At 39.8% G+C, this 15,110-nt stretch overlaps 1 protein-coding gene across 2 annotated transcripts in view; it reads right to left on the bottom strand.

The window, feature by feature from the left end:
- Positions 1–1,143: 1,143 nt before the first annotated feature.
- The window catches only part of LCMT1 (leucine carboxyl methyltransferase 1), an 85,813-nt gene continuing 71,846 nt past the window's right edge, over positions 1,144–15,110 (bottom strand). The window contains exons 8-11 of one of the 2 annotated variants that reach the window (XR_011965919.1): positions 13,205–13,306; positions 11,721–11,832; positions 6,779–6,876; positions 1,144–1,382 (exon numbers count right to left, since the gene is read on the bottom strand). Coding sequence is in view for 1 of the 2 variants with exons in the window: in XM_072603887.1 (XP_072459988.1) it covers positions 1,357–1,382; positions 6,779–6,876; positions 11,741–11,832; positions 13,205–13,306 (318 nt within the window). In the remaining variant the exon portion in view is untranslated. The remainder of the gene's footprint in view (positions 1,383–6,778; positions 6,877–11,720; positions 11,833–13,204; positions 13,307–15,110) is intronic. The other variant, XM_072603887.1, reaches the window with a different exon arrangement.

The raw sequence follows: 15,110 nt of genomic DNA on the forward strand, positions 1-15,110 counted from the left end.
GGGATCTCCAGCGGCCACGCGGGTCCCTCCACCCACAGAGGGACCTGCAAACCTCTCGCAAAAGGTCCGTTGCGCTCGACGCGGAGCCCAGCCCAAACCCGCCGCGGCCACGGCACCGAGAGAAACAGACCCGAGTAGGCTTCAGGGACGGGATCTCCAGCGGCCGCACAAGTCCCTCCGCCCACAGGTGATGGGGGTCAGTGAGAGAGTCTCTTTGGCGGGTCGAGAGGGGAGTGGGGTGCCCCCATGATTCGGGCCCCCCGGGAGGTAGAAGCCGAGAGGCGGCTGCAGACAGGGGCTCCCCAAGCGGGCGGGAGCCTGAATCCATTGTGGAAGGTCTGTGCATAAACCCCCTGAGGGAACTGAGCCTGAGAGGCGGGAGGCGGCCCTGCCCCGACCTGACCACCTGAACATAATCTCATACTGAATAGCAGCCCTGCCCCTGCCAAAAGCCCTAAGGCTGGAAGCAGCATTTGAATCTCAGTCCCCAAACACTGGCTGGGAGGATCAGGAGGCGAGGTGGGTGTGAGGAGAATATTCAGAGGTCAAGTCACTGGCTGGGAAAATGCCCAGAAAAGGGAAAAGAAATAAGACTATTGAAGGCTACTTTCTTGGAGAACAGGCATTTCCTCCCTTCCTTTCTGATGAGGAAGAACAATACTTACCATCAGGCAAAGACACAGAAATCAAGGCTTCTGTGTCCCAGCCCACCCAATGGGCTCAGGCCATGGAAGAGCTCAAAAAGAATTTTGAAAATCAAGTTAGAGAGGTGGAGGAAAAACTGGGAAGAGAAATGAGAGAGATGAAAGAAAAGCATGAAAAGCAGATCAGCTCCCTGCTAAAGGAGACCCAAAAAAATGTTGAAGAAATTAACACCTTGAAAACCAGCCTAACTCAATTGGCAAAAGAGGTTCAAAAAGCCAATGAGGAGAAGAATGCTTTCAAAAGCAGAATTAGCCAAATGGAAAAGGAGATTCAAAAGCTCACTGAAAAAGATTCATGGACTCAGAGTGAAAGAGCAACAGCAGCTCATGAACTTGACTGTTCTCTTTTCATAAAGCAAACTTGGTTAAGGGGACTCTTTGGGTCTGAAAATTTCAAACACCAGATTCTGATGGGGAGAGCAAAAGAAAAGCCCAAATCTGCTCATAAAGACAATAGTTTTATTAACACAATAAACCACCAGGAAACATCCCCAGCAACACCGGTTACTAGAGTCTTTTGGAAGTGTGGGAGACACCAAGAAGAGTGAGGTGTGTACATGCACTGTTGTTTCACTGCAGAAAGCTCTAAAGCATTTCTTCCATGGAAGGAATGGTAGCTTTGGCTTCTGGCTCAACAACTTCCCTGAAGAAATTATTTGTAGGTGATATCCTTGAGACCTGAGGGGAGAAGAAAACAAATCGTTTAAGGATAAAAACAAGAAGCATGTCTACTTAGGAGATCTGGATTCTATTCTGTATTTATCAATGATTTGTTACATGGCACTGTGCAAGCCCCTCACAAACTCATCGTTAGAGCTGAAACGGACCTTAAAGGTCACCTAATCTAAAACACATTTTAAAGAGAATAAAAGTGAAGGCAAAAGATGTGGTGATTTTTCCCAAGGTCACACAGAAAACTGATGGCAAGGTCAGGCACACAACTAAGGTCTTTTGAATTCTAATTCACAGCTTTTCCCACTGTAACCATGCAGTATTAAATATTCATGCTTCACAGACAGAAACAAGAGAAAGTCTAAAATGGGATTTGACAAATCGAGGGTCTGGGTCACCATGGCAGCCAACATTTGCACTGTGGTACCTAGTAGTTTTTGTGTCATTTTCACTATACAGATTTTTGTATATGACTACATGAATTACATACACACACACATGCACACATACACACAGAGTCCCAAAAGTCTTAGTACAATTTTAAGCTTTAATAACATAAGTATAAATGCTACAAACTTATAAAAACATTTCAAAAGTTATTTAAAATTTTAAGATACTGATGTTTCTTATTAAGATTCAACATAACCACCATCACTTCAGTCTTTGTAAAAACTTTCACCTGCTGCTATTCAGTGACTGAAAGGATTACATTTATAATCCTAGCTTTAAGAGATACCGAAATAAAAAATTAAAATTATTCAAAATTCACAAAATCAAGTTAACTGCAAAAGAAAATTAAATAATTAAGCTTTAAAATTATGCTTTTTATAAGTTTGCAGTATCTGTACTTCTGAAGTTATAAAAACCTAAAACTGCACTAAGATTTTTGAAACAGTTCAATTAATTAATCTGTTCAGTCAACAGCTCTGCAGAAGTTCAGAATGAAACCCATCATGCCTTCTTATCCTGCATAACTCTTATTTATGTCCATTTGAAGTCCTCCAGATGAGATCCACCAAAGAGTATGGAAATCTGTCTTCTAGGTCTGACAGTATATGAATACCAAAGCAGCAGGAAGTATTCATTTGTTGTAAGAACTTGTTTTTCTTTCCTTTTAAATGGGTAAAAGAATTTTTTAAACTGCTCCTAAAATGTGGAGTTGGCTACTAGAGCCAAAGCAAATCTGTCCGATCCTTAAAGGGAATAAGGAAATGTCCCATATTTTGCAGCAATGCTGGCTAAGGTGGGCAACAGAGGTTCACCGATAGAAAAGCTCTACTGAGGGATATTCTAGAGGTAAGAAAGACTTCTAAGACACATATGCAACTTCTAATGTTAACAGATTCTAGTCACAGAAAGTGACTCTATATATAAAGATTTTTCTACTATCAATAAGGCTGAAGAGTTTTGTGCTCAAGTTGCTCAAAAACTCTCTTCCCCAAACCTCCTGTGAGAACAATTGGGAGGATGTTTAGCCTAGCCCTCAATGAACTAGAGAAGCTGAAAAACAGAAGTGACAGATGTGCTTTTGTCCTACATTAACGCTGTCTACGAAGAAAAAACATCCTAGAGACAGGGACCTAGAGTGGTGATTTCTACTCATTCTGTTGGTATTAGATGAATTTTAATAGCCTGAATTCCATACAGTCAAAGTCATGAATCTGTATTAAAGCTCATGACAGTTCATAAAACGGCATCCCTCTCCACTCTTTCCTCTGCCCAATAAGAACATAAATCTGGTTTGGGGGTGGATAATTTCCCTTTGTTAGGATGGATGGTTTCTTAAGTAAACAGTAAGACAGCCCCCATTATCACTGACGTGCCATCTTCCTTGCTTCACCCTAACTCATATGTTACCTAAATTTTAATGATTTAGTTAACTTGATCTCCTGCTCCCACTGTTTGCAGTTTTGGCCTCGTGCTCACACTGTCCTTACCAATGTTCCAAGAAGGAACCCAGTAAGGAAAAATGTCCCAGCTTAGCAAGCATGTTGCCATTTGTGTTTGTTTCTGCAGTGATATGAATATTTACTGGTGATAAATCCCAGTAAATACAAAACAAATAATTTCATTTCCCACTCATGTTCCCAACAACTATGATATCTCCAGGGGGAAATGCTTCCGTAGACCATATGCGTTCATCCTTTAATATCCATTCATAGCCAACCTTGGATGTGGCCAGCATACCTCAGCTGCCTGCTCCCTCAGACCACTCCCACTCCTCCCCTCCATCTTCAGACTTTGGCCCCGGCACCTTCGTTCCCTTCTTTCCTCCCCGACCCCCGCTCCCTGACTTTGCAGTGCCCCTTTCTGTACTATCAGCTACCATTAGAATAAAGGCTCCTTCAAGGCAGGATCTTCTTTTGGCTTGTTACTTGTATCTCTACCTCTTGGCACACTGTCTGGCATATTTTTTAAGTACTTGATAAATGCTTCTTCTAATATTTTTATTCAACTCTGTTGAAAAGGACACAAAACTGCCCAGGTCCATGCACATGACGCCTTTGCCTCAAAGGTTCCTAGGGCCCAAGCTATGTCCTGTGTGGTTGTCTGTACCAGCAGTATTGAAGAGTGGGAAAAGCAAAGGACTCTGAGCAGAAAGACTGGGACTTGAGTATTAAGATCCTGAGCTAGAATGGACCTTAAAGATGAAGACCTAGCAAAGTTAAGTGACTTAGACTTAGACAAGGTCCCACAGACAGCCAAGTTGGAACATGAATGCTAGTCTTCTGACCTCAAAGTGATGCCCCCTGCACTGTGTAGAGCTGCTTGGGGAGTGTCAGTTGCCACGTTCAGACTGTCTCACTGACACCATCACTCAACAAGCCCTCCTCCTTTAAAGTTCACTCAATCCAAATTTATCACCCAATTAAGATTCTGGCAGCTGTTATGTACTGATCCCCAGGACCCTCCTCTACCTCCTTCCTAAATAAGTTTAGTGCCCCAGTCTCTTTCTACCCCAACTCCTGCCTAGGGGACTTCAACACTGATAGCGATACTCTCTCAAGCACCCTAACTTCCAAGTTCCTCAGTCTACTCAACTCCCATGACCTCCCATTCCTCAACTAAGAGATAGTCATGCCCTTGATGATCACCCACAAGTGTGATACTTCCATGTTCATTAACTCCCAAATTCCCTTATTTGATCATAATCTTTGATTATTTCATCTTGCCCTAAGCTCTACTACCCCAACCTTCTTCTCTGTTCTCACCTTTACTTCCAGGTCCTCTAGCCCTCAGTTCTTTTCCAGGTCATCACCCCTGCAATGGCTATCCTCCCCGACTTCTCCTATTTCAATATGTTAGAGAACTAGCTCAACTATCCACTATTCTACTCAAATCCCCTTAATTCTTTTCACAGATTATGCCTTTTTTGTGGCTCAACCTGAGATGACCTCCACCCTCTAGTCTTGGCTCCGATTTGAACGCTGCTGAATGGAGCTGAAGAAAAATCACAAAACTACATGAACTGGATCCAAAGCAAGAGGTGTCTGAGGCTGGAATTGAACTCAGGTTTTCTCCAGGCCCAGAGCTCTAACCACTGTACCATCACTGGTATCCTATAAAACTTAGCTCAAATCCCACTTTCTGCAAGAGGCCTTTCCCAGTCCTCCCACCTCTTCTCTCCCCACTGCTTTCCCCTTGAAATTGCCTCCCATTTGCTCTTTGTGTATAAAACTTTTGTATGGAGATAATTTTTTGAATAGTGTCTTGACCCATAAAAATGTGCATTCCTCAAAGAGAAAACTCTGTTTTTGTTTTTCTTTGTATCCCCAGCACTTGTTAGAGGTCTGGCACTTAGGAAACACTTAGCTGATGCTGGCTGACTGAAAGACCTACCACCTCTAGCATAACAGCTGTGTGGCCATGGACACCCACACTCTCTCTGTGTATAAAGTGAAGCTGATAATACTTGCCTAATTACCTCACAGTCCCACTATAAGGATCAAATCAGAAGGTAATATGGGTAAAGGGCTTTGTAAACAATGAAGTGCTATATAAATGGCAGCTATTATTATTTTTGTTACTATAATATGAGCACCCCTGGACAGTTATTAACAGTGTCAAGCATATAAGGTGTTCAATTATTTTCATAGTAACACCAACAACATAGAGGCAGTATGGTATTATGGAGAGAGAGCTGGCCACAAAGCCAGGAATACCTCAGTTCAAGTCTTACCTCATCTCTTGAGGGTCTACTGGGACTCTGTGACCCCCAATCAATCTCCTACTGCTCTAGACAACTCTTTATCCTATAAATTGCTAAAACAGTACCATCCTCTTTGGTAGAGGGTGTTTCCTCATCTTGGAATTTTATACCAGTATTGTTAACTCAAGTAGAAACAGATCCCTGAGGGCAGCATACTGACTTATAAAACCACAAATCAACATTATCTATGTTGTATTATATTTTTACTTACTTTATTAAACATTTCCCAAATACTTTTTATTAGTTTATACCTCCTATGAGTCTGAAACCTTTGCTCTATATTACTGAAATTATGTAGGTCCAGACTCTTATCCTACCAACATCATCATCACTAATTATTATACATAATAGAGTTTTCCTTCCGACTGATATCAGTGCTCTCAGGAAACACATGAAGTGTTTATATCGCAACCCCTGTTACCCCCAATGCCACTGGAGTATCTGTATGATCAAGTGAGGAAAAGAAGATGTCTCTTTATCCCTCCTCTGAGTTCCCAATGAGGGCCACTAACCACTGCCAAGCTTATACCCTCTCACACGAGAAATGCCAACAGATGAGCATGCACACTGGACCTGAAAATCTCTATCCTATCTTTCTTTATAGGGACAGTTTAAAGAGCTCCCCTCTTTCTGGGCCACAAGAACATGTAGGGTACAAAGGCTATACCAACTAATTCTCCAAATCAGGCGGGACTCTGATAGGATACCTATACTTTCCTGACCAGAGCACTCCAGTGTACTTTAGGACACAATAATGGAATTTTACACTCTTTCATGGCTAGAGTATTTCAAATGCTTGCAGTCTTTAAAGGAAAATTCCACTTGTTTGGCCTTCTGGAATAGTCAAGTCAACAAACATCAATAGTCTGACTTTGTATAAAGGGCACTGGGGTCGGAGTCAAAGACCCCCATGTGAGTCCTGATTCTAGCACAGTCACTTAACCTCTTGGGGCATCATTTTCTCTATGAACCAATCTACAAATAAGCATTTATTAAACACCAACCAAGGTTGTGTGGCACTGTGCTAGGCAGTGGAAATACAAAGACAAAAAATGCGATAATCCTTGCTGCTTTCTGTAAAACAAGATATTACTCGTGCTACTTACCTTACAGAATGATGTTTCAAAGGAAGCAGTTTATAAAGTAGAAAATGTTACATAAATCCTAGCTATTATTATTCATAATAACTTACCTAGGTTGTTTCCACCTTTTGTTGCCCAACAAAGACAGTAATGCTGCATAAGCTGTTCAAGAAGCTCCATTTCATCAAGGAACTCAAGTGCTTCTATTCTGTAAGAGATTTTTTTTTAGTCTAAGTCTAAAGCTACCAATTTGTTCATTTACAAACAGTAAAACTGGGGTTTTTTTTTTCCATGCATGAGTACCATGTGAAAGCAAAATTTATTTAAATATCTAATTAGGGGGCAAAAGGGTACTTTTCCTTTCTCAAAAAAATTAAATCATATGTATGTTTACAGGAGTATAAATATGGAAAATAGAAATGGGCACAAATATTTAGGTCAAAAACCTAATTACTGAAAATGCAACATGTTTTTCTTAGCATTCACAAAATGTAAATGCTGATTTTTTTCATAAATGCACATTAATATGGAAAAACACAGTCAGGATTTTAAACCTAAATGCTGTTCTATAACATCAATCTCCTAATTCTGTCTATACAGGATGCAAATTTAAATGTTTAATTTTTTTAGCAGCAATTCAGCTATTACAACTATATTTGCAACTGTTTCGAAGACAAAACGTTTGCAGAAAGTCTTTGTAACATGAGCACAGGACTTGGATCATAAAGTCCGAGTTCAAATCTTGGCTCAGGCATCACCAGCATCATGATTTTTAAAAGGTCATTTTCTCGCGCTATGCCTCTGAAACTTTGAGTTTCTTTTCTGTAAAATCATGATTATATAATTTGCACATTTTGTGGATAAGGGAAACTGAGGCACGGAGAAGCGAAGTGACTCATGATACATACTGCAACATGGTCATCCTCAGGATTAAATGAGCATAAATGCAAATCCAGCCCATAAAGCACTTAAATGTGAGCTGTTTTTGTACTGCTATTACTATCCCACCACAGTTTGTGTGCCCTGTTTCTTGAATCCAGTGAATATGACTTCCAAGAAATCTAAAAATAATCCTGCAGCTGAGTATCTTTTCTAGGAACTGTCAATAGTTTTTTGATTTTTACAGTAGAATCTGGGACTCACAAAATTATGTTCTAGGTAATGTTTCATAGTACTCTCTCCAATCTAGGATACAAAGAAAAATTTTTAAAAATTTACCAACCACATTTTTTAATGACTAGTTACTAAGGGAATTTAAATACTCTACAACCTTGCTCCAGCCCTGTCCTTGGAGGTCCATACTAATGAACTGCCCATTAAGACAGCAAATATTTACCGAGGGTGTACTATGAAGCCATGAGCTCAATTCTGTAGGACATATAAAGAAACATAATACAAAGTCCTCTAGCTAGTCATTAAACACCCTCAGAGGTGGTACAAGACAGATCTATCTAGACTGAATGCAGCTATGGAGCAAACAATGTAATAGCAAGGTTCCAAGGTAATGATGGCCACTTTTCTGCTCTTGGTGAATGCCACTAGTTGTTAAGGAAGTTGGAGAAACATGAGGATTTTACACTTGTTTTATATCTCTCACAACTTTCAGTGTTGTGGGTTCACATAGTTCCATAGTAGGTTTTAAATAAAGACTTAGGATCACAGATTTAAAGTTGCAAGGAACCTTAAAGATTGCTTCATCCAACCTTCTGATTACAGAAGAATCATGGAAGCCTCAAGAAGAAAAGTAACCTGTCAAAAGTCACACACAAGGGCCAGGTAGCAGAGCTAGGATTTGAACCCAGGGCTTCAGACTCCAGACACAGGACTGTTTTTGCTGAATCAGAATGACTTGTGTTGACTGACTGATCAACAGTATCATGCTACAGAAGAGGCTGCTTTATTAGGAGGACAAACGGACAGCAGAAATGGCATCAGAATCTAGGAAGATGCTTCCTAAGAGGGCACACAGAGGAGGGTGCCACAGCAGCTCCCAGGGGCACAGAAGGCCACAAAGGAGAGAACCAAAAGATATATGATAGCTTTAAAGAAACAAAAAGTAAAAAAAGTGGAATCACGGTACTGTAAATCCCAGAAAGATTTTGGTGAAGAGAAGTCTGCCTAACATTTGTTTTTAAATTTAGAAAGCAGAATTAAGTTGAATAGCCTTGATTAACTTGGCATTTTCTTTATCTTGAATGCATTAGCAAATCTTATTGTATTTTTAGATGAGATTGCCTTGTGAAATATCTCTAACAGATTCTAATTTAACACACAAGGCGGTTAATGTGAAAGATTATTGAAGCCAATGATTTGGATAGGATGTAACTGAAACACCGTCTTTATGTAAGGACATCTGCAGCAATCTAATTCATAACCTAGTCTGGGGGACCAGATGGAAAGGCAGCTGCTGACCTGGAGCCTTCTTTTACCACTGGCCTGTTAAAGCTCTTGGCCTTATCAGCGGCCTGCAGAGTGGACAGCAACTGAGCTTCAGCTCACAAAGGCCAAGAATATAAATCACCAGATTTAGAAGAAAGCGACAAACTGTATGTGGTAACATAAGGAAGATAAGACATAGGAATAGCCATAACTACAACTGTGTTCTCTGCCAGAAGTGAGGGCCAGCCAGTGGTCTACACAGTATCCGGGGGGGGGGGTCCAAAAAGAATCACAGCATTTCCAAAATAAGGGCAAAGCAAAGGAAACAGGACACACTGGATAATGGAAAGAGGCCTAGTTTTGACTCCCAGCCCTGACACTTACTAGCCATGCATGGGATCTTAGTCAACTCAGTTCACTTCTGTGAGCCTTGATTTTCCCATCTATACAATGGGGCTTAATTACATACCTCACAGAGTTATTCCAGGCTTTAATACATGATGTGAACTATTATTTTTTATGTTTGTTCTAAAAATCACCATTTGCAATTAAAATCTCAGGATTACTGTTATTACCATTTAATAATATCAAGTTCCCTCTATAAGGACTACAGACGTAGTCAATATATATGTTTGTTTTGCTTACCTGTACTTCTTTGCTACAAGGGAAGGTGCTAGTGGGTGAAGTGAATGAGTTCATGGGAGGTGATAACAGCATGAAAAAAAGTACCAATATAACATTTTTTAGAAAGTTAGATACAAATAAAAGCTAATAGATAACATTTACGCAGTGCCTTAAAATAAACAAGGCACATTACATTCACCATCTTACATGATTCTCACAACAACCCTGTGAAATAGGCAATATTATTATCCCTCTTCTACAGATGAGGAAAATGACGCCAAGAGGCAAAGTCCAGAGTCACCCAGTCCGTGGCAGGATTCAACCTTAAGACTTTCTGACTCCCAGCCCACCACATTATCCATTCTGCCCCCGGCTGTATTCTCACACTTGGGAATTTAGGGCCTAGAATGGGAATGTGCCTAGCATGGGCCTGTACGTATAACAGGGGCTCCAACAACTGGTTACTTGGGGGGTGGGGGAGCAGGGGGTGGGCAGTGGAGGGGAAGTACTCCAGTCAAGGAGTTAATTCTGTTAGGCAGTCAGGCCACTTCTTATAAACCAATAATGCTACTCAAATTACTGAAAAGAGGCTTCTATGAAGAAAAGCAAAGGATGAATCAGCAAATTTAATGGTATCTTAGGTAGAAAAGTCTACTCTTCTAGATTACTACCTGAAGGAAAAGGAGCAAGTATCTAATGCCTAAACCATTATGGTAAGAGGCAGAAAGAAAGAAAGTAGGGCATATCTGCTAAAGATAATAAAACTAAAAATTTCTGCATAAACTCTTATCATCAGATCTTAGAAGCAGAGCATTTAGAGTTAGGGAAGGGACAGTCCCTACTGTCCTCTGCCTTGGTCTCTCCATTTCTGAAGCATGGCATGCCTTTTCAGAGGCACCAACCAGGAAGGTGGGATATTCCAAAGAACTCAGCTAGAGAACATAAGACTTTAAGAAGAGACTAGAGAATGATCTCCAAATTCATCAAAGGAGATGTCACTCAGAAGGATGAGAATTATTCTGCATGGTCCTTGAAGGCAGAACTGCTGCAAGGAGGCATACCTGAGCTCAATATAAGAAAAAGAGACATTTCTAGAGCTGTCCCAAAATGAAAACAGCTGCTCATGAAGGTGGCAGCAAGGGACAGAAGTGCTCAAGTGAAGGCTGGATGACAACTTGTTGAGAATGTTGAAGTTGAGAATGCTGAAAAGGGCACAACTGGACCAGACAAGGTCCCTTTTAACTATAAGATTTTGTAATTCTTTTTCTTTTCTTAGTGACACTCAGGGTAAAATCATGAGCTCACACCCATTAGAATGTGAAATCCTTGAAAGCAAAGGATGATTTGCCTGGCTTTGTATCCCAAAGCTTAACAGAGCGCTTTGCATACGGTGAAGTGATTAATAAAGGGCTGGCTGTGACTAGTTCACTTAAAACTACTGGTGACTTTATAGAAGTTATAAGATTTACTAATTATTTCTATTCCAAGTGTTGCTTTGGGATATTTCCATGTACGACTATTTATTTTGACTGAAATAATCTGGTTGACAGACAGAATGCTGGGCCTTGAATAAGGAAGACCTGAATGCAAATCTAGCCTCGGACACTATCTGTGTTGACCCTGAACAAGACACTTAACCCTGTTTGCTTCAGTTTCCTCATCTGTAAAATGAGCTGGAGAAGGAAATGGCAAACCATGACAGTGTCTTTGCCAAGAAAACTCCAAAAGGAGTCACTAAGAATTAGACACAACTGTAAATAAATAAACAATCACAAAATCTGGCTGGCAGAAACTTTCTCTCAAACAATAGCTAATGAAGTTCTCTAGAGATATTTAGAGAGGTTACCTTTAAGATAACAGGTTACTGATTTCAAAACCTATCTTCTTAATTCTTTCCACATTAAAAGATTTAATAAGGAAATAAGGTGTATGTTGGAGTGGGGAGTATTAACAGCCATAAATAATAAAATTCTAAGAGAAAAAACTTTTACAGTACAAATACACAATGAACTACCGAAGAAATGCCACCTGGAAGAGATTTCCACTTACAAAAAAGATGGTGTCAATACCTGCTCACTTCAGCTCGGGGCAGACTGCTATATAATTCCATCATGTCAACAGCAGAAGCTTTCTCCCATCCATTTGACAGCAGACGCTGTTTCTGGAATGTGCAAGTGCAGATAAAACAGAACCGACATACAAATCAATTCAACTCAAATACTCACTCTCAAGCACCTACTGTGTGCACTGTGCGAGGTGATGGTGTGATACAAAGGCAAAAATTCAGTAGTACCTGACTTCTTGTGTTCCGAGTACATATAGTTTTTAAAATCATCATGACTGTCCTGAGAAATGACCTCCTTTCATGAGTCTGTTCCAGTGTCTACTCACCACTGATTTCTGAATTCCAAAAGTCCTCCAAGTCCACACCACACAATTTAGCACCTGATTAGAAATTGCCCCATATTGTTCTCCGGATTAATGCCTTGGGTTCAACTCACTAATGTATGAATTAGCTGGGATAATCACTTAATTTAGGTGAGACTCAGGCACTTCACTATTAAAACGAAGATCATAATTCAACATCTACCTCAGAGTTATCGGAAAGGAAATATCTGTAAACCTTAAAGTGCTCTATAAATGAGACCTATGATTATTCTCTAGACATCCCCTTCATTGAAGCAGAGAATATCCAGGTTTAAAGGGATGTTAGAGATCATCTCATCTAAACCCTTCATTTCAGAGGTTTACATCCCCTCATGGCAGTCATGCTCTCAGCACTTACTGACATGATTCCCCAAAAGAGGAGGAGAAATATCAACTTAGGCTGCATCTGTGCTGATCATGTAAACTGAGGAGAAGGCCTAGATACGTGGGCACATCAAGCTTTTAGAGAGAAAATGGGCATATCTTACACACACACACACAGACACACACACACAGAAACACAGAGACACAGAGACACACACGCACACAAACATACATACAAAGACACAGATACACAGACACACACACACGCATTTTCACCATAGGGGAGGTAGGAGGAATGGACCTGTGGTTTCAGAAGTATAGGGAGGTGACTCTCTGATTCCCAGTTTCCTTCTGCCAATGCAGCTCAGCACCTCCTTTGTGACTTATGGTCTTAAGAGACTTGCTTAGAGTGCTGAGAGGTTAAATAATTTCACCAGGGTCACATAACCATTATGTGTCAGAAGGGAGACCTGAACTCAGGTCTTCCTGGCTCTAAGGCAAGCTCTCCATCCATTATGCCACAGGTACCTCATTTTCACTATAACAATCACCTTAAAATTTCCCACAAAAATTTAACTGTTTTTTATTTAAAAAAGGTACATTGGTTATAGGACTTTTGCTAGAAATATATGAAGTCAACCATAGAAAAATATATTTTGTTTTCATGGATGTGAGACTGCTTAGAAAATTAGGTATTCAGAAAATCCCTAAATTTATTTTATATAGGAAAGGGAAATTGGCCTTTGTTAACAAAAACTACATTAATGCTTTCTTGTCCCAACCTGAGACTCTAAGGATTTGCAGGTTTCAACTCCAGCCAGGTCACACTGTCGTCTTCGAAGGTTCTCAACCATGATCTGTCCAAACTTATCATCCATATTAACCTAGAAATAGAGAAAATTAATCATGGCATTATAAGAAGAATTTTAAAATTAAGCTGAGGGAAAATGTAAGGTAGACAAATTACAAACAGATACCTCCCATGAATGAAGAGATATGGTCGCCTTAAACTTCTTCAATCCATAGTCCCTCTACTGAGGTTCTCCATAAGACTATTCATTGATATGACACTCAAGTAGATGACTGTGTCTACCTTAATCCAAAATTCATGGGGAAAAAATGAAAATACACCTACCTATCATTACCAGCAGCCCTTTATTACTATTACAGGTATCACTAACTGTTTAAAAACTCCAACTTGTTTTTATCAAATATTTCTTTCAGACCCATAAACAGAGCTCTCACTTTTAGACACACTTAGATGTCCAAACCTACTGCTTAAAACTTCAACAAAAGTACTCAGATTTAACTGAGAAGTCATTAGGAAGCAAAACCTTTAAACATAATTAAATTTTGGCAAAAGGCTCAAAACATTTTCCTTATTACATTTTCTTGTTACATTTTCCCAAAGATTCACTATGACAGGATTAGTTCTAGTTAAAGTCACAATTCTTCATTTCCACTAGACCTGTAAAATAATGTACCTTACATTTCACAACTTTTTAATTCTTCACTCATATTAATAAATCCAGTGTTTCTATCAGGGAAGTACTTGAATCTAATTCTGATTAAAAAGCACATACTAAAAACTGAGGAAGTCTGACTTTAGCACATGTAACTACCACTGATGTATTCAGCATTGAGCACAGTGCCAGGCACTACGGGAATAGAAAAAGAGCAGAAAAGCTAACTGTTGATTAATCATGTATTTACTGAGCCCCTAAGACTTGAAGACACTGTGCTATAGTCCACGGGAGATATAAAAAGCCTCTGATTATAAAATTATTATTTAATTAGACAGACAAGATATGCATATGTGGAACTGGATGACAATATGATACAAGGGAGTAAAAAACTGAAAGTTATAAACAATAATCAATGTGTTTTATAGTAATAGAGAAGGCTTTGATGGAAGAGGTGGAACTTGAGTTCTAAAGGACTGGTATAATTTGAACAGCAGAGGAGAAAAGAGGGCAGTCCATGAAGCGGAAACCACCTGAGTCACAGCACAAGGGTAAGCCCAGAGAACAAGAAGGCAAGCAGTCTCAGTGGAATGGAGGTACTCAAGAAGGAATTAGCTGGGGAGGACAGGAGAATTTATAGAATGTCTTGAAAGCCAAGCTTTCAGATTTGATTCTATTGGAAATAGGTCTTTAAATAAAAATAAAAAAAAGACAAGTGATTAAAAATAGTCTTTTAGGAGGATTAAATAGGAGAGATCAGTTAGGAAGATAATGATCTTATCTAGAGCTGTAGCAAAGGGAACAGAGAACAAAAAAGAAAATCTGAGAGCTACTGCACAAAATTCACAGGACCTGGGAAAGAGCTAGATGTAGCACAGATGATATTAAGGATGAAGGAAGAAGATGAAAAACCAACTTAAAGGCTTCCAGTCCAGAAGAATAATACTGCCAATGACAGAAATGGGAAAATGAGGCAAAGAAGTCAGCACTGGTAAGGATAGTGGCAGCAGGGAATCTGACTTCAGATTGTGGAATCTGAAGTGCTGGTAAGCCTTCTGAGTGGAGAAACAAAGAATTTTTGAGCTGAGAGGAATGTTAACGAATACAGAGTGAACCTCCATAATTTACAGATGATAAAAAGAGTTAATTAACTTCTCTAATGTCAAACAGCTAATCGCTGGAAAAGTTGGAGCTAAAATCCAGGTAACACATGGCTACTTGGGAC

This window comes from Notamacropus eugenii, chromosome 1 (genome assembly GCF_028372415.1).
Source record: "Notamacropus eugenii isolate mMacEug1 chromosome 1, mMacEug1.pri_v2, whole genome shotgun sequence".
In the NCBI taxonomy this organism is placed as follows: Eukaryota; Metazoa; Chordata; class Mammalia; order Diprotodontia; family Macropodidae; genus Notamacropus; species Notamacropus eugenii.